Below are 25,071 nucleotides of genomic sequence, written 5' to 3'. Positions count from 1 at the left end.
TAAAATTCTTGTTGTTGAGAGAATGGAAAAATGTTAATCCTATTTTAAATATCATTTTCATGTGCTGTATTAAGTATAATTATACCTAATAAGCTAGCAGATTTCCTTGGATTCCCTAAAAGACCCGGCCTTTTGGTAAAACACACTCATCAAGCACCTGTACAAAGGACTCCCATCTAGAATGAAGAGGTCATTTGATCAAGTTTTGAAAGGCTACTTCAGACTTACAGACAGAAAAAGAAACTGATATGTAATGAAGTCATATTTAGATAAACTGTGTATAAGAGTTCAAGGCTGGGTAGATGTAGTATTGCAAGCAATGGAAAGACTGACTTCTGAAATGATAAGTAAGAAATGTTATTTTCATATTTTAATGGAATGAGAAGAGTGATTCAATTGAGATGACAAAATAGTTCTAAATAGGAAATGCTCTGTTTAACATGTTTTTTACTATTCAAAATTACTCCAAAGTGTTTATTATAATTCAAAAAATTCCTTGAGGATGAACCTTTCTTCTCTGATGCATTTTTCATTTTGCACTCTTTGTTCTTAGACAGATTTACATTCAAGACAGCTGGGGATTACTTCAGTTATTCTTCAAACTTAAATGTTTTGAGATTTAAATTTCCTATAATAGCCTCAGAGACTTGGGAAATAGAGCAGAGGGAAACTTTCAGATTGTTCTTAAAAGTCATCCGTTTAAAACAATATATAATGTCATTTTATTTATCTGGAGATCTTGTCAGTCAAACTCAACTATAATGAACACAGCAGAAGAATTCAGAAGTAAAAAAAATAAGGCCATTGTGTAACCAAAATAGATGTCACAGAGCTTATGTAATAAAGATCACACGATTTACTCAAAAGTTTCTTCTAAGTGCCTTCTTACTTTATTTAAGACATAATTGTAACTACCTTGATGTCTATCTCCCAGAGGATAGAAACCAGAGGCAACAATTAAGAGCAATGGTGGCATCAGGTTGGTGGAGGCAGAGCAGGAATCGGAAAGGCTGTTAGAGATTTGCAAAGGGGGTGGCAACCCACTACAGAAAGATATAAATTTTAAAACCATGGCAGCATAAGACCATTCGGGTGAGATTTACATATCTTAATAACCACTGAGACTATCAGTAAAAGTAACTAATGTAGGTAATGATTACAATGAGTCTTAAAAAACACTTAAGTTATATTCAGCGTAATCTAGAATGATTTCCTGAAGACAGATAAAGTCATCCTTTATTTATTTTTTTAAATTTATTTATTTTTAGAGAGGGAAGGGAGGAAGGGGGAGAGAGGGAGAGAGAGAGAGAGAGAGAGAAACATCAATGTGCAGTTGCTGGGGGCCATGGCCTGCAACCCAGGAATGTGCCCTGGCTGGGAATCGACCCGGGACACTTTGGTTCCCAGCCCACGCTCAATCCACTGAGCTACGCCAGCCAGGGCCAAAGTCATCCTTTAAGAGATATGTGAAAGTAACTGTTTTTCATAAATTTATTAGACAGGAGAAATTATAGTGATACAGGCTTATTTTGTCTACCTATACACATCTAAGGCATATTTATCCTTAAATAAGAATACTTTAATGTGAACTCTTTTATACTCCTGCCTTTAAGCTCCCCAGTAAATGTAAAGGTTTTTCTAAACTCTAACTTGTATGCTATTTATCTACATATTTCATTAACTATTTGTGGCATAAAAAAAAGAAAACCTTTTGTAAATGGAAAAAGCAAAAGAGGAGATACAGCTTATATATGTTATAAAATTCAATTTTATTATGGTTTTAAGACAATACTTTTTTTTATCTTTTAGGTAACAAAGCTTGAAAAAGTTTTTGCTCTACCTCTGTACTTACCCAGATAAGTTAATTTCGCTTCTTTTTTGACCATGGCGATCAAAGATTTTCACAATATGATCAGCTCTAAAGGCGATGAGAACACAAAAATAGGATTTGACTGTTTCTTTTTCTTTATGTCTCTATGTATATAAGAAATTTAGCGGCTATACAAATGCTTTCAATGTCCTCTCATCATAGCTTCACAATTTGTATCTATTAAAAAGTTATTTCCAGGGACAAGTTTCCTTGCTGTTAATGGAGATGAAGATAGTTACTTTTCCCACCATTCAACCACCTCACAACAACTTCTACTGAATAGACGGTGCGATTATGTGGGCATACCACAATTTGGAGTCAGGATGATTTACAAAAAACATTCACTAGTTTCTTACCCTGTTACTGCAAGGTAGTTTCCTGATGATTTTTGCCAGGTAAACTGAATTGGTGTGCCAAGCCAAGTCTTTTCTAGCAGCGAGAAGACACACTAAAAAAAAAAAAAACAACAATCTAGAGATCTTGTCAGTCAAACTCAACTATAATGAACACAGCAGAAGAATTCAGAAGTAAAAAAAAATAAGGCCATTGTGTAAAACTTAAAACCTTAAAAGATGTCAAAATATGACCATGAAAACAGCAGGACTCAGGATGGTGAAGGCTGATGTTACAGCTTATCCAAAGGAAGTCAACAATATGACAAACAAAACAACCAATTGACGAAACAAAGAAATCACAACCTTGTAAAGTATGGACCTCAATATATCAAGGAGAATTTATTACAAAACATTTCTGCTTTTGAGAGTTTTTGAATATTAATTTTATAAGAATGTATGTTTCATGTTTTATAGATGTTTAAGATTAAAATACTTAAACTTGAATTATCTAATTATCAGTGGAATAAATTTGGGGGGATTAAATTGAACAAAACTGCTATTTAAGAAATCTTAACTATGATAGAAATACAAGTGGACATACTTTGAAATTATTTCCTTTCTTTATCCATCAGTTATATTTACTTCATCATTAAGTGTGTTTAATTTGGCTATTGGACCAAGTATCAGTCAAAATATCATCCTTTTCACTTAGACAATCCAGAACTGTCATTATGGAAGCCACAAACCACATGTAAACTTAAAATTTTATTGAGCGCTTGAAATGTGGGTAGACCAAATTTAAATGTGTTATAAATATAAAATACTGGATTTCAAAGACTATGAAAAATAGAATGCAAATCATCTTATTAATAACTTCCATATTGATCACAGGGTAAAATGATAATATTTTGGATTTACTGGATATATTTTTAAAATTAATTTTATGTTTTTAAAAAATATTTTAATGTGGCTCACATATTTATATCAAACAGTGCTGATCTAGAACACCAGGGAACACAGAACATAAATGAAAAAAAACTTCAATTTTAATATTAGGTTAATTACAGATTAAACAATGATGCCCATATCTAGACATATGAACATATGAAGTTTACATACTACCACAGGTGCCTTAAATGTCTCAGTGGCAATTCTTCCAATGCTCAAAATCAACCACTAATCAATAGGTATTTCATATGTTAAAAGGATGAAATCTGCCACTATTGAAAATAGAACTGTGCTACAATCACAGGCATATCCAATTTTGTGGTGCATGAAGACACCCTTGAAGAAAAAGAGTATAAAAGCCCTTACTTGTGCAATTTTGTGACTGCATTGCCCTGGAATCCTTCATGCAAATGAGGGATGCTTAAAGTTAAATTTCATTAGCTTCGTGGTAGACTTCCATGGGATCATACATATTATTTTCTTCAAAGGAGCTATATAGATGCTCTACACATAGTGCAGTGGAAATAGTGCTAACTTCACAACCCGAAAACCAAGATTTACCGGTAAAGTTTGCTTCTTACATTACCTGTAAGGCTTAAAGGAAGTCGCTTAAATTGCCTCGAGCACAGATTTCTCAACTTTAAAACAGGAATACTAATATCTCCTCACTTTTAGATACTTCATAAATCGTGAAGAGCTTTAGATACGCGAGTTGTGATTACCGGTCTGTCAATTCTAATTTCCACACTAATAGCCAAGAGGAAGCATTAGGACGAATAAAATAATCTTTAAATTTAGCCTCCATTTCTTTGCCGGATCAGGGCATGGGGGTATTGCTGTGGGAAAGCGGGATGGTGAAGGAGCTGTAGCCAGTGACCCAGGAGTAGGGTGCACCAGAAGCCCACGCCTGGAAACCGTGCGCGCAGGGGATGACGCTCATGAGCGTCTAAACTTGTGTGTGCAGATTTCTGCGTGAGTGCTGTACACTGGCCACCAGGTGATCTGCAAATAGGACCAAACACTGGCAATACAACTAGACATTATTCCTTCGGAGGCTTTTCACTCTGCTTAAGGCGCTGATCAGTTGCCCGATTTGCAAGGGGTTTCGCTGTAAGAAATGAGGCAGCTCAGGACACCCGAACGAGTCAATTTTATTGCGACCCTGCAAACCCAGTCACACGACCTTCGCATCCACCCCCGGAGCGAAGTTCGGACCCAGTCTGCTCATTTCCGGCCTTGACGGGGTTTCCTCTCACCGCACTACTTCAACTCGGCTTTCTTTCCTATTTTCTTTCCTTTTCCCTCGCTCTTTCAACTGCGCCCCTATGCTCTGCCTCCCTGGTCACCCTCTTCCCCAGTCCCCGCACTCGGAAGTCGGGGAAGGGGGAATCACACACCCCCATCCTCAAAGCGACGTTTGGCGGGGTAAGGGAAAGGCCAGGGGTCCGGTCTTCCCGGGATTTGTAACTTACTTACCTTCATCTCCAAGATAGAGCGGCCGCGCAATCCAGCAAGTGCGCAGGCGCACCTAGTCTCACCGAAGAAGGCTACCGCGTTCCCGTCACCCAGGAGACCGCGCGAGCAGTGACCAATCAGGTAGCACCAGCTGAAGGGCGGTGCTCCGAGTAGGAGAACCGGAGGCGAGGACTGGGGTCACGTGACGCCAAGGGAGCCGTCAGAGTTTCTGCACTTCGCCAGCCCTTGCCTCTTGGTTGGGCACTGATCGGAAGGGAACTGGAGAGTGGCCTGGGACCCCGGCGTAAATTTCAGGCTCAGAGTATTATGAAGCTTCTGGTGGCTCGCAGGCACCGAGAAAGGCGCTGAATGCTGGATAGGAGGAGGCGAAAACTGGCTCATGGGGAAGATATTCTTACACAGTGCTTGCAAAAAGGGCTTGGATGAGCCCAGGTTTTATCTCTCTTTTTCCCTGCCGGATTCTGGGCTAGAAAGGATGAGATGTGAGAGGTAGTTTATCCCCAGGCCTTAATAGGCCAACCAAATGGGCCAGCTAAGGTGGGCAGGAAGAATGACCTCTTAAGCACCAGTTTCAGTGGCATAGAATAAGGGATTAAAAAAATACATGCTCACATTAATAGACTCAGAAGAAAAGCACATACTCTTAATTCACACATTTGTGATAACAAAACTAGGAATGGAAAGTAACCTCTTCAAAGTGAGGAAGATCAACTACAAAACAAACGAACGAACAAACAAACACCCCCAAACCGCATAGGTAGCATCATACTTAATGGTGAAAGACTGAATGCCTTCCTCCTAAGCTTGGGGGAAGGAAAGTTTCTTGATCCCTGAATGTGATATATCTTTACATTTACTTTTAAAAGTTCGTAATTTTCAGTATACAAATCTTTTTCTTATTTATTTTTATGTATTCTGTTTTATTTTTTGATGCTTTTATACATGGAATTTTTTTGTAACTTTTGCTTTTGGTTTATCTCTAGTGTAGAGAAAGGGGATTGATTTTTGTATATTGTGTCCTGGAAACTTTGCTCAACTCATTGATTTGTAATAATAGTTTTTGTAGATTTCTTGGAATTTCTGTATTTAATTTTCCTACATCTGCAAATAGAGCTAGTATTTTCCTCTCCAGTCGGGATGGTCTCTATTTCCTTTTTCTAGCTACAGTGGACATCCTGTTAGAAATGCTAGGCCCTATTGATATGTTGTACCCATTATTGTCTTTTTTAATGTATTATAAAATTGTGCTGTTATCTTTTAACATTCACTTTTACTTCCAGTTTGATGAAAATCACATAATACGGTCAACTTTAATGTGTTTTCAAAAAATTGGCTGAGAAATTCTTCAGGCTCGGGAACATAATTTTTCTCACTAACCCAGTAATTAAACAAAGCTGACAAGTAATGTCTGTTGCACAGTTTACATTTAAATATGAGTATTAAGCACCACGTTTGGATTTTTCAAATGACTTTATTTTTGTGCATTGCCTCATAATAGGTGTTTACATATTAAAATGCTTTTCTGTTGTAAAATAGTACTCTCTTAAAGACTGCATAGTGTAATAGTGAATGGCACTTTGTCGTAAACTCCTAGTTTAAACCCATTTCATGGCATTTACTAGTTCTTTGACATTGGGCCAATTCCCTCTGCTGATCTGTGTGCCCACATCTAAAGTGGGAGTATTCTACCTAATTTGATTTGAGGGAAATTATGTTAAAAGAAATAAAAGAAAATCCCATTGTCAATATATATTTTTAAAATTTTTTCCAATTTTACCCTTACGTATGCCAGTTTCACTATGTTATTTATAACTATGGTATATGTTCAACACATTTCTTTAGGTCAAATAATAAATATAACACATTTATTAGGGTGCTCAGTCCTGAGCAATAGGAAAGCAACAATCCTAACAAAATGGTTTTTAGTTTTCCCATGTCCAGTCAGTCCTCTCTTTCCTCTTCAACTCCTTTCTGCTGGTCTTGGGCTGAGTCATTTAGACCATTGGTTCTCTAACTTTAGTATGTATCTAACATGGTTAGCGTGTGTTAGAATGCCTGGAAGGCTTGGTGAAGCAGAGTGCCAGCCCCATCTCCAGAATCTTTGATTTAGTAGTTCTGGGGTGGATCTGGAGAATTTGCATTTTGAACACGTTCCCAGGCAATGCTGACCTTGCCCATCTGTGAGTTGCACTTGGAGGCTACTGATCTCTAGATAATTGTTTCATAAATCCCCTTTGCATTTTGCCATATGTGTTATACAAAAAGCAGTCTATATTGTTTATGTTGATTATGTTTACAAAGTAACAAATGTCCTAGACATGCCTTCTGAAAGTCACTTTTCAATTTATTTTTAAGCTTTGAGAAGTATTTGGTATTATTTTATATAAATCAAGGATCCTAATTAATGCCTAGTTTTTAAAATATTCTTGTTTTTCTCATTAGGCTGACAGAATAGGGAGGATTTCAGTTGGTGGATAAGAGAGAAGAAAGGATTTTGGAAGTAAGGAAATAGAATGGAAGATACAGACAAGGTCATTTGAACCCAGTAGTAACCACTTAGTAATTTAGATAATGTACTGTACTTTGTCAGTTTCACTTTTCTTTTTTTTATTTGAAATATATTTGACATATAACATGGTGTAAGCTGTACAATATGTTAACTTGATATATTTTACTATCATTGCCATTGTAGTGATAATTATCAGCTTCACTTATCCCTAGTGGGGCTTGAAAATTAATGGAAATATTTTTATTTGTGGTATTTTTCTGGAAATATTTGCATTTTTAGAAATGCCTGTGTCCTCATGTGAATGCAAAATGTTTTATTATGTAATATTTGGGAAAGAAGGGAAATCCAGGGACATGATTAAGCTTGTTCATCTGAGAAAGCATCTGGTGTCCACTTGTTTGGGAGAGATTCACTGAAGAGCTAACCAAGTCATACAACCTGAGAAAGGGGTGATTCTAGAGTGTACCGAGCTATTTTTTAAAGCTATAGATCTTAAAATTAATTGCTTATTTAGGTATAAATATCTGCTGCTATGGTAAGTTTCAGAAACCTACAATTTATTTGGAAAAATATGGCATTTGGAAAAGGCATTTTTCGTCAGGATCTGCTATAAAAACTGGTAAGGACTGCATGAAGCTTGTCAAAATAATACTGAAAAAACAAACCAACCCAGAACATAACTTGCTGTAATATCAGGAAAATGTATTTCCAAAGGGAGAGAAAGGAGAGTTTCTGAGGTGAAGAGGAAGAGGGACAGTATAGGCTGGGGATGAAAAATAATGACCTTTAATACTAAAAACAGATAATAAACTAAGAAATTTAGGTAGAATGCAGGCTTTAAAAATAAAGGGAGCTTCTTATTGCACACTACATTTCCAGTAAATGCCAGTATTTGATCATCTTATATTTTTACCTCCAATTTATCAGACTTTCAGACTTTAAAATGATGGCCATTTGAGGAAATAGTTCCCTACCAACATTATATAGAAAGTCTAATAAACACAAGAATGAATAACTGGGGAAAGATAGTATATTCAAAAATAACATCTGATTAGGTGATCCTAAATTGGAGAGTTTCCCTTTGGTTTTCTAACTCATATCAGTAGCTAAATATATTAATCTCATTTAAAGGTTATTAATTACTCTTAAACATCATTAATTTTAAGCTTAAAATAAAATTGGATATTCAACATTAAGCCAATTATTTTTGTCCACTTCTGTGCCAAGCATAATTCTAGGTGCAGATACATGGCTATGGATCAAATAGACAAGAAATTAAGAAATTAAAATTAGTTCTGGATTCATTACAATTTAATGATTTATATTCTCAAGGGGAAAATTTTTGCATTACTTTCCTTGAGTTCACAGAGAATAGTAGTTTTCCATCCTGGCTGCTATTAGAGTTACTTGGGGTCACCTGGGGTGGCTCAACCCAGATTTATTGAAATAACTGCCAGAGATGGAGCCTGGCCCCTTTCCTCCCTCTCTCCCTCCCTTTCTTCCTTTTCTTTTAAACTCTGTGGTACACATCCAGAACTGAAAACCATCTATTTATTTTAGAGTACGCCCAATCCCAGGAAGTGGCAAGGCTGTTTTGTTGCTCAAAGCAAATAGCTGCTTCTTTTAAAAAGAAAACCCATGCACAGGAATGTGAAACGACTGTTACTTTGGAAACCAGTTTGGTAATTCCTCAAAATGCTAAACATAGAATTACCAAATGACCCAGCAATTCCACTCCTACGTATACACCCCAAAGAACTGAAACAAGTTCTCAAATTCTTATACATGTATGTTTATAACATCACTATTCACAGTAGCCAAAAGGTGGAAACAACCGAAACGTCCATGAATAGACAAACCAATTGTAATATACAAATACGACGGAATGTGATTCAGCCATGGGAAGGAATGAAGGGCTGGTACATTATATGCCACAACATGGATGAATTGTGAAAATAAGCTAAGTGAAAGAAACTTGCCACGGAGTCACAATCATATGATTCTATTTATATGAAATAGTCTAGAATAGGTAAATCCATACAGATAGAATGCAGATTTGTGATTGCTGGCTTCTGGCAATCACAAACCTGCATTTTCAGGTGCTTTAAAAAGAAATAAGATAGAATTATTTTGGGAGGATGTGAATCTATAAATTACAGTCTCACCAGACCTCTCTTAGATTCCTTGTTTTTGTCTGGGAAGAAAATACTCCATTCACTTCTCTGTTTTTGTTTTGTTTTGTTTTACTCAAGGTCGTGCATTCTAGCTCACACTCCCTCTTCCCAATGGTGTGCTGGGGCCCACCAACCCTGGCTCATCAGAGCTGCTTGTGTGCATATCTTCCCAATTCAGCTTTTAGCGATGCCATGTAGGTAGCTTGGTATTGTCTCACCATTGGGATTGGCAAATTCTACAAGTCAGAGATTTTTTTCCCCCACAGGGAGTCCATTGTTAAACATTCACCAAGACACAACTGCTTCTATTTCATAGAAAATGCTCATTGCCAAAGTCAGTGGTCAGTTTTCAGCCCCGCCCCACTAAGTTATTGCAAGCTGTCCTGGCTTAGGTCATGATATAAAGGTGAAGGGCTAGGGGTTGGTGTCATGACAGAAATATATGTCCTAAAAGCAGAGAAAGCACAGAAGTATGGGAAAATAGAGGAGACAGAACTTATGTATGAGAGCAACTTGATGCATTTTCCCTAAATCTGAAAGTTTACATGACATTACCAATAATGAGTTGTGAAGCCGGAAAGGGGCTTTTTCTAAACTATCAATAATAAAAAAATTATCATTAACCATGCTAGAGTAAAGTGAATTCCCTTTCTACCTTTCTATTCTGTCTACAGAAAGTATTATAAAATCACCACATGAAACAGTGATTAATAAAATAGGCAACCAAAATCTGTAGGAGAAAAGTTGTGTTGGGCAGTCGGTTAATAAAATTGTTGCATTTTTCAACTTGTACCTTGTAGGTACTAAACATGTTTGCTAGACTAAACTGAACTAATTTCTGAAAATGTGTTTCTGCCCATAGTCAGTTTAACGTGTAGTCTGGAAATCTTACTGTATCATTTGGGGTGTGCTGACCATTGAAGGAACTCTCATTTTTCTTAGTTTACTTATTACACTTTTTCCTCTGAATTCTGCTAACAGTTACAATCTATCTCATTTATTACTTATCATCTTGCCCATACTTTAAAAAACTACCTTTCATTTTAGACTATCACAAAAGTCTTTTTAAATAACTTTTGTTAAAAATATTCCATTTCTTCTATAAAAAGACTGTGCAGCCTCACTAATTTTGTATAATTTGGGAAAAGCTCATCTAAACCAGTGAAAACCTCTGAATGGTATGTTGTTTTAAAGTAAGTTAAATATCTTGCACACGCTAAGTAAAGCTAGCAAAGTATTATTTCATAGAGGTCCTCAGGAAACTTGAGCAGATGAGAATGATTTGCATGTGGATAAATGGCTCTCTGGAAAGTGCCGGAGGTTGCTTGAAAAGTTTGCTCTTGGTGTGACACTGTCTTAGTCTGTCCAGTCACTAGAACAAGATACCACAGACTGGGTGGCTGATAAATAGCAGAAATTCATTGCTCACAGTTCTGGGGGCTGGAAGTGTGAGATCAGGGTGCCAGCAGGGTCCGGTGAAAGCCCTCTTCCGGCTGCAGACTTGTCCATATATTCTCACATGGCAGATGGCACTAGGGATCTCTCTAGAACAGGGGTGTCCGACCTTGGCCCTCGGGCCACATGCGGCCCAGGATGGCTATGAATGTGGCCCAACACAAAATCACTAAGTACATTAAGTAAATGTACTTAAAACATTGCTTAGTTTTTTTACTTAGTTATGTACATTTTCTATATTAGTGATCACAAACTTGGGACCTGCTCGACGGTTTTAAAAGATTATTGAAAGGGCCACTGTCTAATTAGGATTATTATATGAGGAGTTTTTTGCTTATCTGTAGTGGTAGGTATCACAAAAATTATGCACAGACCATTTTTTGCTCATCAGTTTTCATCATAATTGTTTGTGTATCTAATATGTGGCCCAAGACAACTCTTCTTCTTCCAGTGTGGTCCAGAGATGCAAAAAAGGGGCCCTCGGACACCCCTGCTCTCCAGCTTCTTTCAGAGGACACTGATGCCATTCACGAGGGTTCTGTCCTGACGACTTAAGCACTTTCCAAAGGCCCCAACTACTAATACCATAGCTTTTCAGGGGGATAGGATTTAACAAATGAACTTTTGGGGCACAATCAGACTGTAGCAAAACAAGAGGGCCTTTGATTTCAGGAAGTTGGAAAATGAGTGACAGTTTGAGGGCCGTGTAAGCCACTGTTGTGTGAGGTTTGTCTCGGTAATAGTTCTCAGCTGTGACTGTATGTTAGGGTCACCTGGCTTCTGGCTGGATGGACATCCTGAGATATCATACCTGGGGTAGAGTCCAGGCATTTAGGCATTTTTAAAGTTCAAGCAATCCTCATCTGATATTGTAATACAGACCCACTGGACTAGGTGGTGCAAGCGATGGGCTGGTAACTCTCGTGGTACTCTGGGGTCTGGCTGGGATAAATACACCAAACTGTCCTGTCTGATGGGTATGAAGCTCAGAGATGGCCAGGTAATGTTCAACCTACATTACTGAGTAGCGGAGCTCCAAAGGGACCTCGAAAGGGGCGTGTCATCTCGTACAATCTTTGCAATGACTATTTCTTTTTAAAAATGTAAAACAAAACACGATGTTAGTTGCAAGTGTACAATGTAGTGATACGACTTTTATATACCTCACAATGTGATCGCCATGCTGAGTCCAGTAAGCAACGACTATTTCTTAGTATGAAAGATGTACGTAACAGAGAAATTATTGTAAGATATCCCTACCATCCAGATATTGGGTAGAGTTTCGTGACATTTGAGAATCTGTTGTAACATTGCTGGGAGTGGAGAAAATAGTCCATTTCGTTAATATATTTTAGCTGAAAGTCCATGTGGCTACTTACACAAGGTCAGAAGGGAAGAACAGGAAGATGGACTGTGTGGGGGCTGGCCTGCAGGTCGCATCCCTGACCGTCATGGCCACCTGGAGCCTCCCCATGTCATGTTAAAGTCATGTACAGACAGCAGACGTAACCGTCATCCTTAATTTGAATATAGCAGCACATTAGCTTCCTCTGTGTGTATGTGATGCTGTTGTCAGCCTCCTCACTTCCTGCACATCTCTGGCTCGCCCCCTTCCCACGCTCCTGCGTATCAACCCGCTCCTAAATGCATTGCCCACCCCCAAACACACACACACACCCTGATGTGTGCACAAGGCAACCTCACAAATTCTTTTTGTTCTGTGTTTCAGAATCTGTGATACTGTAAACCCGCATTCCCAGAATTCGGAGGTGACCTACCTCAAAGACCAAGTTTATTTCATATTTACATTCAACCAATAATTAGCGAGAGCCTATTACTGTGAGGATATAACAGTGAATAAAATGTTAAGTATTTCAGGGGATACAAAAATATACCCCCGTATGTGCCCTTCAGGAACTAACATTGTTTGTCCGTCTTTATGATTTATCATTGTGTAAGATTTTAAGTCTCCCTAGTGTTTTGCTTCATGCCTTATTGATTAGAAAGTTTCTGAGTAAATGAAATCTCAGTTGGATTAATTCACTCCCCCAGTCCTCTGCAGTTTTGCTACTGAGTTTCTGATACAGTATCATACAAAGTAGGTCAGCTTTTGCCAGACTCATCACCTAGCATTTTCTTCCTCTGAGGCTCTCACACAGCACAGCTATTCTTGTCACGGACACACAGACAGCTCTCTGAATGACAGCTTCGCTGCAGCATCCCTGCTCCCACTACCACTAATCAAGGACCGCTTTCCTTCTGAAAAACTCACTCCACTTGTTTCTTTTGTACCGCTCAGTTTGTCATGTAGCTTTATGAAGATGCATAACTTTATTATGTAAATATTGTTTATTTTATTATGGTTGTCCCAGTTTTTTCTCCTTTTGCCCCTCTCCACCCAGCCTGCCCCTCTATTCCCGCAGTCAGTCCCCACACCATTGTCCATGTCCATGAGTCGTGCACATACGTTCTTTTGAAAAGGTGTAACTCTAAATAGATAAAACTGAGGGCAACAAATGAACAAGATAGACAAGCAAACAGAAACTCTTAGACACGGACAACAGGGCAATTACCAAAGGGAAGGGAGCTGGGGGGTAGTGAAGGGTGAAGGGTGTCACATATGAGGTGACAGAAGATTTGACTTTAGGTGGTGGGCACACAGTGCCATATACAGGCGATGCAACCTAGAACTGTACACTTGAAGTCTGTATAGTTTTATTAACCAACATTACTCCAACCAATTTAATTTAAAGAGAAAATACTGTATATACAAAAAATTGATTCTCCTTTATTTCAAGTAGAATATTTCACTATCTTAAAAAGGAACAATAGACCTTTTACGAATAAGCTTCCCTCAGAAAAAGATAAACAATCTGATTAGTTTTGAAACACAGTGTCGTCACGGTAACTTGAATACCTTGAGCGTGCCATCACTGACGGCACGACCAGTCATGGAGCCACTGTTGGCTTTCCCAACTTACAGTATTTTTAAGGCACAAATATTAAATAAGTAATAATTCATTCTCTAATATAAAACTATTTTAGTCTGCTTCAATTCAACATAATGGTTTATTACCTACAAAGAAATGTCATCAACTGGAATCAACGTCAGCCTGGGCAAACACCGAGGGTGCTGAATATGCTTCCCAAGCCCCCCGGCTTCCCTTTCTAGATGGACCTCACTAGCGCAAAGGAAGTACCCACCCAGGGGTGGGGAAAATAGGGTGACCGTCACGGCTAGTCATGAAGTATTGATCAATACTTCATAAAGAGAAACACAAGGTGTCAGAGCTGCTTGGGCCCTATTAGACCATTATAATAGATAGAATACTTTCTTAGGCCTTTGAAGTAAGGGTCTCTGCTGGGGGAGTTGGTGCATCCTTAGATAGCTAAAGGTATTTGGGATATGGAAGGATGAAATGCCAAAAGTAGGCTTTAATATTTTACAGCATTCGATTTTTTTACTCTAATTAAAAACCCAAATAGAATGAAAATATTTCATGTGAATTAATAATCTAGTCACAGGAAAATTATCATTTTATTAAATATTTGTTCCTAAGAGTTGAGATATTGCCAACAATTCCAAAGACTATAGAGAGCTTATAAAAAATCTATCTTGACTTTCAACAAACATTTATGGAATGGCTGTTATGCACCAGGCACTGGGGAAGAGCACCCAACCAAACTCTCCCCTTCTGTTTTTCAGTGTTTATTACTCTCTTTTTATACTAGAAGTAAGATCTAAAGAGCCCTTCTGTCAAATTTTTAAATTCATTTACTTGCAAGTTACATTTTTAAAAAATGGTCTTTGAGATGGCTAAAAATACAGTTTTAATTCTAGTGATATATATAAAATGCTTATTGTTATGACATTTAAATAACAATTTGTGATGTACCTAAATAAAGCTCTTTACTGTTGTAAAATATCCATAAAATTTAGCGCAAGTGACATTTAGTGCCTTCACCATATCGTGTAGCCATCACCACTAGTTAGTTCCAGAATGTTTTCATCACCTGGAAACACCTTACTTACTAAGTGGCCATTCCTCACTGTCTCTTCCTCCCAGTTGTTCAGCACCATTTGTTGAAGAAACGATTCTTTTTCTGTTGAATGGTCTTGGCATCCTTGTTGGAAATCAATTTACTATAGTGTATTTTTGGATTTTCTATTGTATGCCATTGGCCTATATGTTTATTCTTAACACCAGCACCACACTGTTTTGATTACTGTGGCTTTGTAACAAATTTTGAAATTGGAAAATGTGACTCTTCCAACTTTGCTTTCTCAAGATTGTTTTGGCTCTTTTGGGTCCCTTCAATTTCATATGAATTTTAGGATCAGCTTTTTCAGCATCTGCAAAAAAAAGAAAAAAGGGCTATTAGATTTTTGATAGTGATTGCACTGAATCTATAGACCAATGTGGGGAGTATTGCTATTTTAACATTATTGGCTCACGAACATGGGGTGTCTTTACATTTATTTAGGTCTTCTTTACTTTTGTTCAGCAATGTTTGGTTCTTTTTTGGTGTATAACACTTGCACCTCCTTGGTTGAATTTATTCCCAAGTATTTTGTTCTTTTTGAGGCTATTGTAAATAAAATTGTTTTTTTTTTCAGATTTTTTTTTTGTTAGTGTACAGAAATCAACTGACATTTGTGTGTTGATTTTTGTATTGTAACATTACTGAATTTATCAGCTCGAATAATTTTTTTTGTATGGATTCTTGAGGATTTTTAATACACAGGATCATATCAGCTGCCAATTGTTTTATTTCTTTCTTTGTAATTGGGATTTCCTTTCTTTTTCTTGCCTAATTGCTCTTGTAGAACTTCTGGTAAAATGTTGCCTAACGGTGTTGTAAGTGAGCATTTTCCTGATCTTAGAGGGAAAGCTTTCAATCTTTTACCATTTAGTGTATGGTTGGCTGTGGGTTTTTCATGAATGCCTTTTAACAGGTTGAGAAAATTTCATTCTCTTCCTGGTTTGCTGAGTGTTTTTTACTATGAAAGGTTGTTAGGTTTTGTCAAATTCATTTTCTTATCTATTGAAATGTTATTTTTCTCTTTATTCTATTTTTAATAACAAAGAGCTTTATTTTCATGTTATTGTTCTAGATTCTTCTAGTTGTTGCTCCCTTCATTATATTACTGTGGCATATTACACTGGTTGATTTTTGTTTGTTGAACCACTCCTGTACTCCTGAAACAAATTTTACTTTGTCTTGGTGTATAATCTTTGTATAGTTTTGATATCAAGGTAATACTTGCCTTGTAGAATGAATTAGGAAGTGTTACTTCCTCTTTTTTTTTTTTGAGGGGGAAGAGTTTAAGAATTGGTGTCAATTCTTTAAGTGTTTGATAGAATTCCTCCGTGAACCCATCTGGTTCTGTACTTTCTCGGTTGGGAGATTTTTGATTATTGATTCAACCTCTTTACTTAGATTTTTAATTTCTTGAGTCAGTTTTGGGAATTTGCTTGTTTTTAGGAATCTGTCCATTGCATGTAGAGTAATTTGTAGAAATAAAGCTTATTTTTGATGAACAAATATGTTATGGTTCAGTCATCCAAAATACTGTGCAATTTATCTAATATTTAAAACTTGAAATGTATGTCAGATGTATGTCATGCTTTCTTACATTTACTTAAGCAAAATGTATATAAAATTCCATAGGATATTTAAGCAAAATTTTTCCCCCAATACTAAGAAACCAAAGTTTTTTCTTTTTTATTTTTTTTTCTCTCCTTTATTCTCCTTTACCCTGTATCCCACTCCCATCAGCACTGCCCCGCCCCAACCCTAGTTCATGTCCATGGGACACACATATAAGTCCTTTGGCTTCTCCATTTCCTATACTATTCTTAACCTCCCTCTGTCCATCTTGTACCTACTATTTATGCTTCTTATTCCTTGCACATTTCCCTCCATTTTTCCTCCTCCCCCTCCCCACTGATAACCCTCCATGTGATCTCCATTTCTGTTCCTGTTCTAGTTTGCTTAGTTTTTTTGTTTGTTTGTTTTTAGGTTCAGTTGTTGATAGTTAGGAGTTTGTTCTGATTTTACTGTTCATATTTTTGATCATCTTCTATTTCCTAGGTAAGTCCCTTTAACATTTCACATACTAGGGGTTTGGTTATGATGAACCTCTTTAACTTTACCTTATCTGGGAAGCACTTTATCTGCCTTTCTGTTCTAAATGATAGCTTTGCTGGATAGAGCAATCTTGGATATAGGTCCTTGCCTTCTATGACTTTGCATACTTCTTTCCAGCCCCTTCTTACCTGCAAGGTTTCTTTTGAGAAATCAGCTGATGGTTTTATGGGAACTCTTTTGTAGGTAACTGTCTCTTTTTCTCTTGCTGCTTTTAAGATTCTCTCCTTATCTTTCATCTTAGGTAATGTAATTATGATGTGCCTTGGTGTGTGCTTCCTTGGGTCCAATTTCTTTAGGACTCTCTGAGTTTCCTGGACTTCCTGAAAGGCTCTTTCCTTTGCCAGATTTGGGAAGTTCTCCTTCATTTTGTTTTCAAATAAGTTTTCAATTTCTTGGTCTTCCTTTTCTTTTTCTAGTATCCCTATGATTCGGATGTTGGAACGTTTAAAGTTTTCCCAGAGGTTCCTAAGCCTCTCTTCATTTTTTTGAATTCTTGTTTCTTCCTTCTGTTCCAGTTGGATGTTTATTTCTTCCTTTTGTTCCAAATCATTGATTTGAGTCCCAGTTTCCTTCCCTTCACTGTTGGATCCCTATATGTTTTTCTTTATTTCACTTTGTATAGCCTTCACTTCTTCCTCTATTTTGTGACCATACTCAACCATTTCTGTGAGCATCCTGATTATCAGTGTTTTAAACTCTGCATCTGATAGGTCGGCTATCTCTTCATCACTTAGTTATATTTTTGGGGCTTTGATCTGTTCTTTCATTTGGGTCATTTTTTTTTGTCTTGGCATGCCAGTTACATTGTAAGGGGTGGAGCCCAAAGCTTTTTGATATGAGTGTGACTGGCATAAATTTTACTTCTAAAAAGCATAAAGTTCATTTGTCTTTTGACTAAAATGAATGCTTCTCCACATAAAATGAAACCTCTTTCTACCTAGAAGCTGAAATGATAAGAATGTTGACTCCTAAGTGAGACTGCCCACATTAAGACTCTGCTCTGCCACTTACTTGCTATGTATAACCTTGGGGTTATGAATCTCTCTGTTCTCTAGTTTCCTTTTTGTAAAAAGAATAATAGAACCTATCTCATAAGGTTGTTAGGGGGTTAAGTACATTCATGCATGCAATAACTTGGTTCCTAGTTCATAGTAAGCTTTGAACCAATATTCCAAGCTTTGAATATTACTTTTGGTAAAAGTAATATTACCAAATATTACTTTTTATAACATGGTCATTAGTTGGGGTTAAAATAAAGAGTAACGAGACATCTCATTGGAGAGACTAATAGTAAAGTCAAGGCAGCAATGTTGGATGATGGATACAAGGAAGAGCCATATTTTCCTTCAGATTTATTAGACACTGGACGAGGAGAAGAAGGACTGTTTGGCAAATGTTCTATTGCTAGAAAAGAAATGGTTCTCTTTAGTAGTATCCGGGAGAGCAGGTCCCACCGACTACAAAATTGCATCAGAGAGGCCCTTTAGTGAGAGAGAAAATCAGAGGACTGTTCTTCTCATGAATCACATACTTGTTGGTGTCTCTGGACTAGAAGAAGAAGAGTTGTCTTGGGCTACACATTAAATACACAATCTCTAACAAAAATTGATGAGCAAAAAAAGTGTCCATGCATAATTTATGTTTTGTGTTGGGTCACATTCATTGCCATGCTGGGCCACATGCAGCCAATGACTGGACACCCCTGGAAAGAAAGGACTCTTCTTAGAGAGGGAAATCAGTCCCTTTAACATGAGTCTGGCTCCACCATGGGCTCTGTGGGCACAGACAGTGGATGCTGAGTGTTCAAAGGAATGATCACAAGTACCGCATTTTGCTGTGTATAATGTGCACTTTTTTTTGCCCACATTTTTGAGGGGAAAATAAGGATGTGTATTATACATGGGCAGTACTAATTCTGTATCTATGTAAATGTTTTTAATTCTTTTACTTATGCTTATGCATTAAAAGTGTAACTCTAGAAAGCAATAATGATATCTGTATGCAAAATAATACCCTGCAATACGATAATGGGTATTGTTTCTAAATATAAATAGTTGAATTACAAAACATTTTTTTCCTGAAAGTTTGGGCCAAAAATGTGGTGTGCATTGTACACGGCAGAATATGGTGCATGTCCAAGTACCTCCTTTAAAATCACACGTCTACACCTCCAAGGAACTGATGATGTACTGACATATTTCTGCTTTTGAAACTTTGTTTTGGTCCTTACACCTTTTCCTCTCTTCTCCCTTCCCCTAAATACATAAACACACTCCGGCTGATCCCTCCCTGTCAGGGAAATAATTGACTTCATATCCATAGTAAATATAGTAATATGTTTGTCACTATCGCTATTATTTTCTTAGCAACCACACAAATAAAATAACTACAGGTTTTATTTAGGGGAACAGAAGTACTCATTTTCTTGGTTTTCAAGGTAGAAACAATATAGAAACATTTCATGGACATTCAAAATTAGTTAAAAAAAAGTTTGTTTTAATTTTTAAAGAAAGCAACTAAAATAAAGGCTACCCTGATATAAATTTCAAAAACACATTAACTATAACTTTGTATCTTAAAAGATGGGCATTTAGATTATACTCATTTTTATATTAAGATATAAATTAATGACTTATACCTTAAAGGATTTATCTTAAAATGTTACTGCCCAGTGCATTTTTACAAACAATAAACGATTCACTGAGAGTATTAACATTCACAAATGTAATTAGAGTTTATAAATGTACAAAACATTGGGTAATAAACACTTTAAACTTATTTTCCAAACATTCAGTAAGCCCGTTCCCCCCACACTGATTACGAAGAAGCGCGATGGGGCACCAGTGGGCTGCACATGAGAGACCAGGCAGGGGCGAACAAGGATCTGAAAACCTCAGAGCATTCGACCAGTTTTGTCAGTATCAAAACAGAAGATCAAAACATCTCTTATAAAAGAAAACAAATTCATGTAATTAAATACATGTTAGGTGAAAGAACATTACAGGGTATATAACATTTATTTTCCCTACATGAATTTGCACATCTTAATGCAAAACACCATGTTTCAATTCTAATTTGAGAATATCATAACATTTTTCCTGGTGAATCTGGACATAAAGGATGAATATTTAAATAAACCCCGATAATCACACCAAGTTTTTACTTGGTCATTATTGTTTTGACTCTTTAATGTTTTTCTTATTCACTGACTAACCCAATTTTAGAAATGAAGTCTATAACCAAAGCCCATATAATACAGCTATTTCTAAAAAAACTAAATGGCATAGTACTTACTGTATCACTAAAAGAGTGGCTGTAGTTAAACAAATGAGCAAACAAATGAATAAAAATTACTGTAACTCATGTATGGTAATGTTACAAAGGATAATGTTATGAGTTTTATCTGGTGTGTTTTCACTGTGATAAAAGGAATCTTTGGATAAGGTGAGTAAGATGTGCTTGATGATTAAGAAACGATGAACTATGATGAAATTCCCAGTTAACGCAGGGCTGTGTTCAGGGGCAGTGTGTGTGTGCTCACATTTGATGTGAGGAACACAGGCTCACAGTCTACCAGCTGTGGTTCTGAGTTACTAAGACATGAAAGTATGTGATTCTGCTTCATTCGCCCTTGTCCTAGGATTTCCACTTTCAGATCAGGCACTTCGTGCCCAGGAACGTGGCACTGCAAATGTACTAAAAATGTCTCCATTGACAGTAGGATAAATGTACTAAATTCATAAAAGAAGTGGATATCTTCATGTAGAAACCAAAGCACTGAATTATAATTTTACAGTCACAACGCAAGCCCCAGCTCTTCCTAGGCACAGTGGAGCAACCTGAAAAGAAATAAGAAGACAGATATGTTGGATTTGTAGGTAAAAACGTTGATATCATTAACTAGACCAGTTAGTCAAACACTGAAATAGCCCATGCTTGTTGGCAGAGAGCTGCTGCCCCAGGCCTACGGCTCGCCTGGTCCTTTCCCCTAAACCCTGCTCCTGATGTTAAACTTCCTTTTTTAAATTATTATTATTATTATTATTATTATTATTATTTTATTGTTGTTCAAGAACAGTTGTCTCTGTTTTCACTCCACCACGCCCCTCGCCCCACCCATTCCCGCCTTCCACCCTAGATCCTGCCCCCTTTGGCTCTGTCCATGTGTCCTTTGTGCAAGTCCCTGGATGATCCTTCCCCTTATTTCTCCCATTATCCTTCTTCCCTCTCCCCTCTCCCCTCTGGTTATCATCAGTTTGTTCTTTAATTCAGTGTCTCTGGTTATATTTTGCTTGCTTGTTTGTTTTGTTGATTAGGTTCTACTTATCGGTGAGACCATATGGTATTTGTCTTTCACCACCTGGCTTATTTCACTTACATAATGCTCTTGAGTTCAAACTTTCATAGACACCCCATATCACATAATTATGTATTAGCCACTTCTCTTTAAGGGTGATTTTTTCTCTTTTATTAATTGAGATATAATTGATGTACATTATATTAATTGCAGGTATACAACATAATGATTCCATACTTATATATATATATTTTAAAAAAGGTGTTTTTTTTAATAGTTCAGAAATTGTTCTACATGAAGCATGATGTTTTGGGCAAAATGATGTGCAATGTAGATGTGAGGAAATGCTGAAGGCTTAAAAGCAACTTTGTAAGCAATGGAGAAAATATCAAGTATCATCTTGAGAGGCCCTGTGAGGGAAATATGATCTCAGAGAGCGTAGCTGCGTGCCTGGGACCTGCTTCCCCCAGAGGGAACAGAGCTTCCCACTCACTGGCCGCCTTTTCTGCCCATAACCCAAAGGTCTAGACCCACCCACTGCTTTTTAGCGGAGTAAATAAATAACAAACACAATCCATTCAACTCTCTGGAGTGGAAACAAACCTCATGAATAAACTCGATGACAGTGAGAGAGAAGTGTGGGGCGCTAAGTGTAGGAAGATAAACGTATTACAGATAAGGAACAACTCTTGAATCTCTCACTTATTTTTCTTTTTTAAAAAAAGTATACCCTAGACACTAGGCAATTAGTAGTGAAAATAAAAGTGTAGAAAGAATAGTTGTCAAAGAAGGACTACTTTGAGCATACTGACAATCCATGCATTTGACCTAAGAGAAATAAAACATTAGCATTTAGGAAAGAGTGATTAATATAAAGTATTAAGAAAGTCTGCTTTGTAACAATGAGGGGATTTTAAAAACATATCGGACTTCAGTTATAGAGAATCCTCAGTTACTCTCTATCTGAATCAGTTGTTTTGATCACTGCTCTATCTCCTTGAACAAATAATCGATTTTAACACCATTATCTACTTACAATATTCTAGGAGTGACCTCTATATCATTTAAATCAAAGAATCTCTTTGTAATTAGCAGCTTTTCTCAAGACACCCAATACACTAAGTCTCTACGCTGTGAATAGTACATGTTGTCATGACAACCAGCTAGAAAGTTTAGCTTAGAGAATTTGTTAAATACGATGCAGGCACCTCTTGCTTTTGGTCAAGGCTGGTAGTGGAGTGGGTGGCAGCTTAAGACTTTGTAATCTCATTCCATTCCCTGTACAAATGTCCTCCCGTCCATTTGTTGGAACACCGAATGAAAATATTAATTTTGCAGATGCTATGGTTATAAGTTCTCATTTAGGTACATTTAAAATAGTAATAGAGGTGGTACGCACATACAATAACTATGTATGTGGTCATAAGTTATTAATTTTGATACAGAATGATTCAGCATAAAGTATTAATTATCTGTAACAATAAGTCTCAAATATGGCCAATAGATTTCCTAATAGCTGGCCTAAGGGCTTATATCAAATACATCTCAGACAAAGAGATTCTTCTATCCCGTTTTGGGCTTCCCGGTTATCTGCCACGGTGGACGGCTGGTGGGAGGGAATCCCATAATTTCTAATGAAATCCTGTAGCTCTCACTCAGGCCTTCACCTCTTCTGTCTCTGACCCGACTTATCCTGTCCCCAAATGCTGCCACATGAACTTTTTATTATTGTACCACTCTCTTGGTTCAAAGTCCCCACTGGCTTCTCACTACCAAACTCCTCAGCTGGACCTTCCCAGACCCCCATCCTGACCCCACCCTTTCTCCCCAGTAAGAACTCCTGCTCTTCCCAAGCATGGATCCTCACAACCAGCCACACCTCTTCATACAGGCCACGGAGTTCTGCTTCAGTGATATTCCTTTCATGTTTTCTCACACAATTTTCTTTCTACAGTTTTGAACTGGATCCATTAAACCTTCACTGAAATCCAGCTTCTTTCTCACTGAAGCCCTCTCAACAACCATTTTCTTTTTTCTCTGTGATATTCTATACCAGACACTACCTGTGCCATGGGACAGCTCTTTCATACCTACATCGTGGTTCTCTCCTTACACATTCACACCAACCGCTCTACACTGTGGTACCTACGTAAACAGTTAAGGTCTATGACAGTCGAGATTCTCCTAAGTTTTGTGTTACTAACAGTACTCATCATTGGTTCTTGTAAGAAAACTTTGGCTCAATTAAACATTTGAATTTTGTGTACCAGATTCTGTATTGGGGCACAAAACTCCTGCTTCTGTTATTGGTGATGATGAAAGGAAAGATCTCAAAAGGTCATTCCTAGAAGTGCTAGGCCTTCCCAGAACCAGACACAGTGGAACTCTTTGTTAATAAACTTGCCAGATCAAGTTTCTTACTTTTTAATGTAATTTAGGATTACCATCTTAATTAAGTTATGGCCAGCCGTTCAATCTGCTCCCAAATGTCAGTGGCTTGAGTATTTAAAAATTATTGGTCACGTACGGGTAAGCTGATCAAATTTTTCTGACTACCATCTTTGTTTCTAATTTCCCACAGTCTCCTCTCCCCTTCTTGCAGCCCTCTTGTGGTCCTGTGGGCTCTGGCCATGCTACAGCATCTCCTCAACCACCCAGCCAGCACACGGTGGCAGACAGACCAATGATTTGAGTAGTATTACACTTATACTTTAAAGGTAATTTTGGATTTCAATTGTGTTATAAAATTAAATATTCCCTCTTGTTTTTTTTTTATATTTAATTAAGAGACTGTAATGTAAGAAACTGTATTATGTTGAGGCTATATATTTTGATATTGGACAAAATTGAGAGGATCTGTTTTACTAAAATCAGAGTAAGTGCACGAAGGTTCCCTTTGCTCTACATCCTCGCCAACACATTGACTTTTTGTAACAGCCATCACGGCTGGTGTGAGGTGGTTCTCACTGTGGTTTTGATTTGCATTTCCCTAGTGACTAGTGATGTTGAGCATCTTTTCAGATGTCTGTTGGCCATTTGTACGTCTTCTTGGGAGATATGTCTTTTTACATCCTCTGCCCATTTTTGACTGGATTTTTTTTTTTGGTATTGAGTTGTATGAGTTTCTTATATATATTTTGGATGTCAAGTTCTTAATGGATATATCATTGTACACTGTTGGTGGGACTGCAAACTGGTGCAGTCCCTGTGGAAACCAGTGTTTGAGATGCCTCAAAAAACAAAAAACAGATATACTATAGCAATTTCACTTCTGGGTACTTATCAAAAAAAAAAAACCACTAATTTGAAAAGATATATGTAGCCTGTGTTCATTGCAGCATTATTTACAATAGCCAAGATATGAAAGTATCCTAAGTTGATAGAAGAATGGGTAAAGAAGATGTGGTATGTATATGTATATATTTCAACTCATTTTCATTGGGGACCACATCAGCCTTGCGGTCTTCAAAGGGCTGGAATAACTTTAGGACTGTAAATGTAACTACTCCTTAACGGTTATGGAGTTGAAATCACATTTGGTCCTTTGAAGGCAACCATGAGGCTGATGTGGCCCCCAGTGAAAATGAGTTTGACACCTGTGGTCTAGAGGATATTATGCTAAGTGAAATAAGTTAGGCAGAGAAAGACAAATATTGTAGGATTTCATTTATATGTAGAATCTAAAAACAAAACAAAATAAGCAAACAAAGAAAGCAAAAACAGACTCATAAACAGAGACCAAAATGATGGTTGGTTACCAGAAGGGAGAGGGTGAGGGGACGGATGAAAAAGAAAAGGTGGATACAGTCACTAATAGTGTGATAAATTTACACGGTGACAGATGATTACTAGAA

General features: G+C 37.3%; 2 protein-coding genes across 4 annotated transcripts in view; both read right to left on the bottom strand.

The window, feature by feature from the left end:
• The window catches only part of WDR19 (WD repeat domain 19), a 73,786-nt gene extending 69,052 nt beyond the window's left edge, over positions 1–4,734 (bottom strand). For both annotated transcript variants that reach the window (XM_028506675.2, XM_036019844.1), the window contains exons 1-3: positions 4,630–4,734; positions 2,227–2,318; positions 1,853–1,918 (exon numbers count right to left, since the gene is read on the bottom strand). In XM_028506675.2, the coding sequence (XP_028362476.1) occupies positions 1,853–1,918; positions 2,227–2,318; positions 4,630–4,635 (164 nt within the window). In that variant the 5' untranslated portion in view covers positions 4,636–4,734. The remainder of the gene's footprint in view (positions 1–1,852; positions 1,919–2,226; positions 2,319–4,629) is intronic.
• A 14,564-nt stretch (positions 4,735–19,298) lies between these two features.
• The window catches only part of KLHL5 (kelch like family member 5), a 63,093-nt gene continuing 57,320 nt past the window's right edge, over positions 19,299–25,071 (bottom strand). The window contains exon 11 of one of the 2 annotated variants that reach the window (XM_036019843.1): positions 19,299–20,759. In XM_036019843.1, the coding sequence (XP_035875736.1) occupies positions 20,703–20,759 (57 nt within the window). In that variant the 3' untranslated portion in view covers positions 19,299–20,702. The remainder of the gene's footprint in view (positions 20,760–25,071) is intronic. The other variant, XM_028507159.2, reaches the window with a different exon arrangement.

Source organism: Phyllostomus discolor, chromosome 1 (assembly GCF_004126475.2).
Source record: "Phyllostomus discolor isolate MPI-MPIP mPhyDis1 chromosome 1, mPhyDis1.pri.v3, whole genome shotgun sequence".
Classification (NCBI taxonomy): Eukaryota; Metazoa; Chordata; class Mammalia; order Chiroptera; family Phyllostomidae; genus Phyllostomus; species Phyllostomus discolor.
The sequence above is the reverse complement of the archived record's forward strand: the minus strand, read 5'-3'. Positions and strand labels throughout refer to the sequence as shown.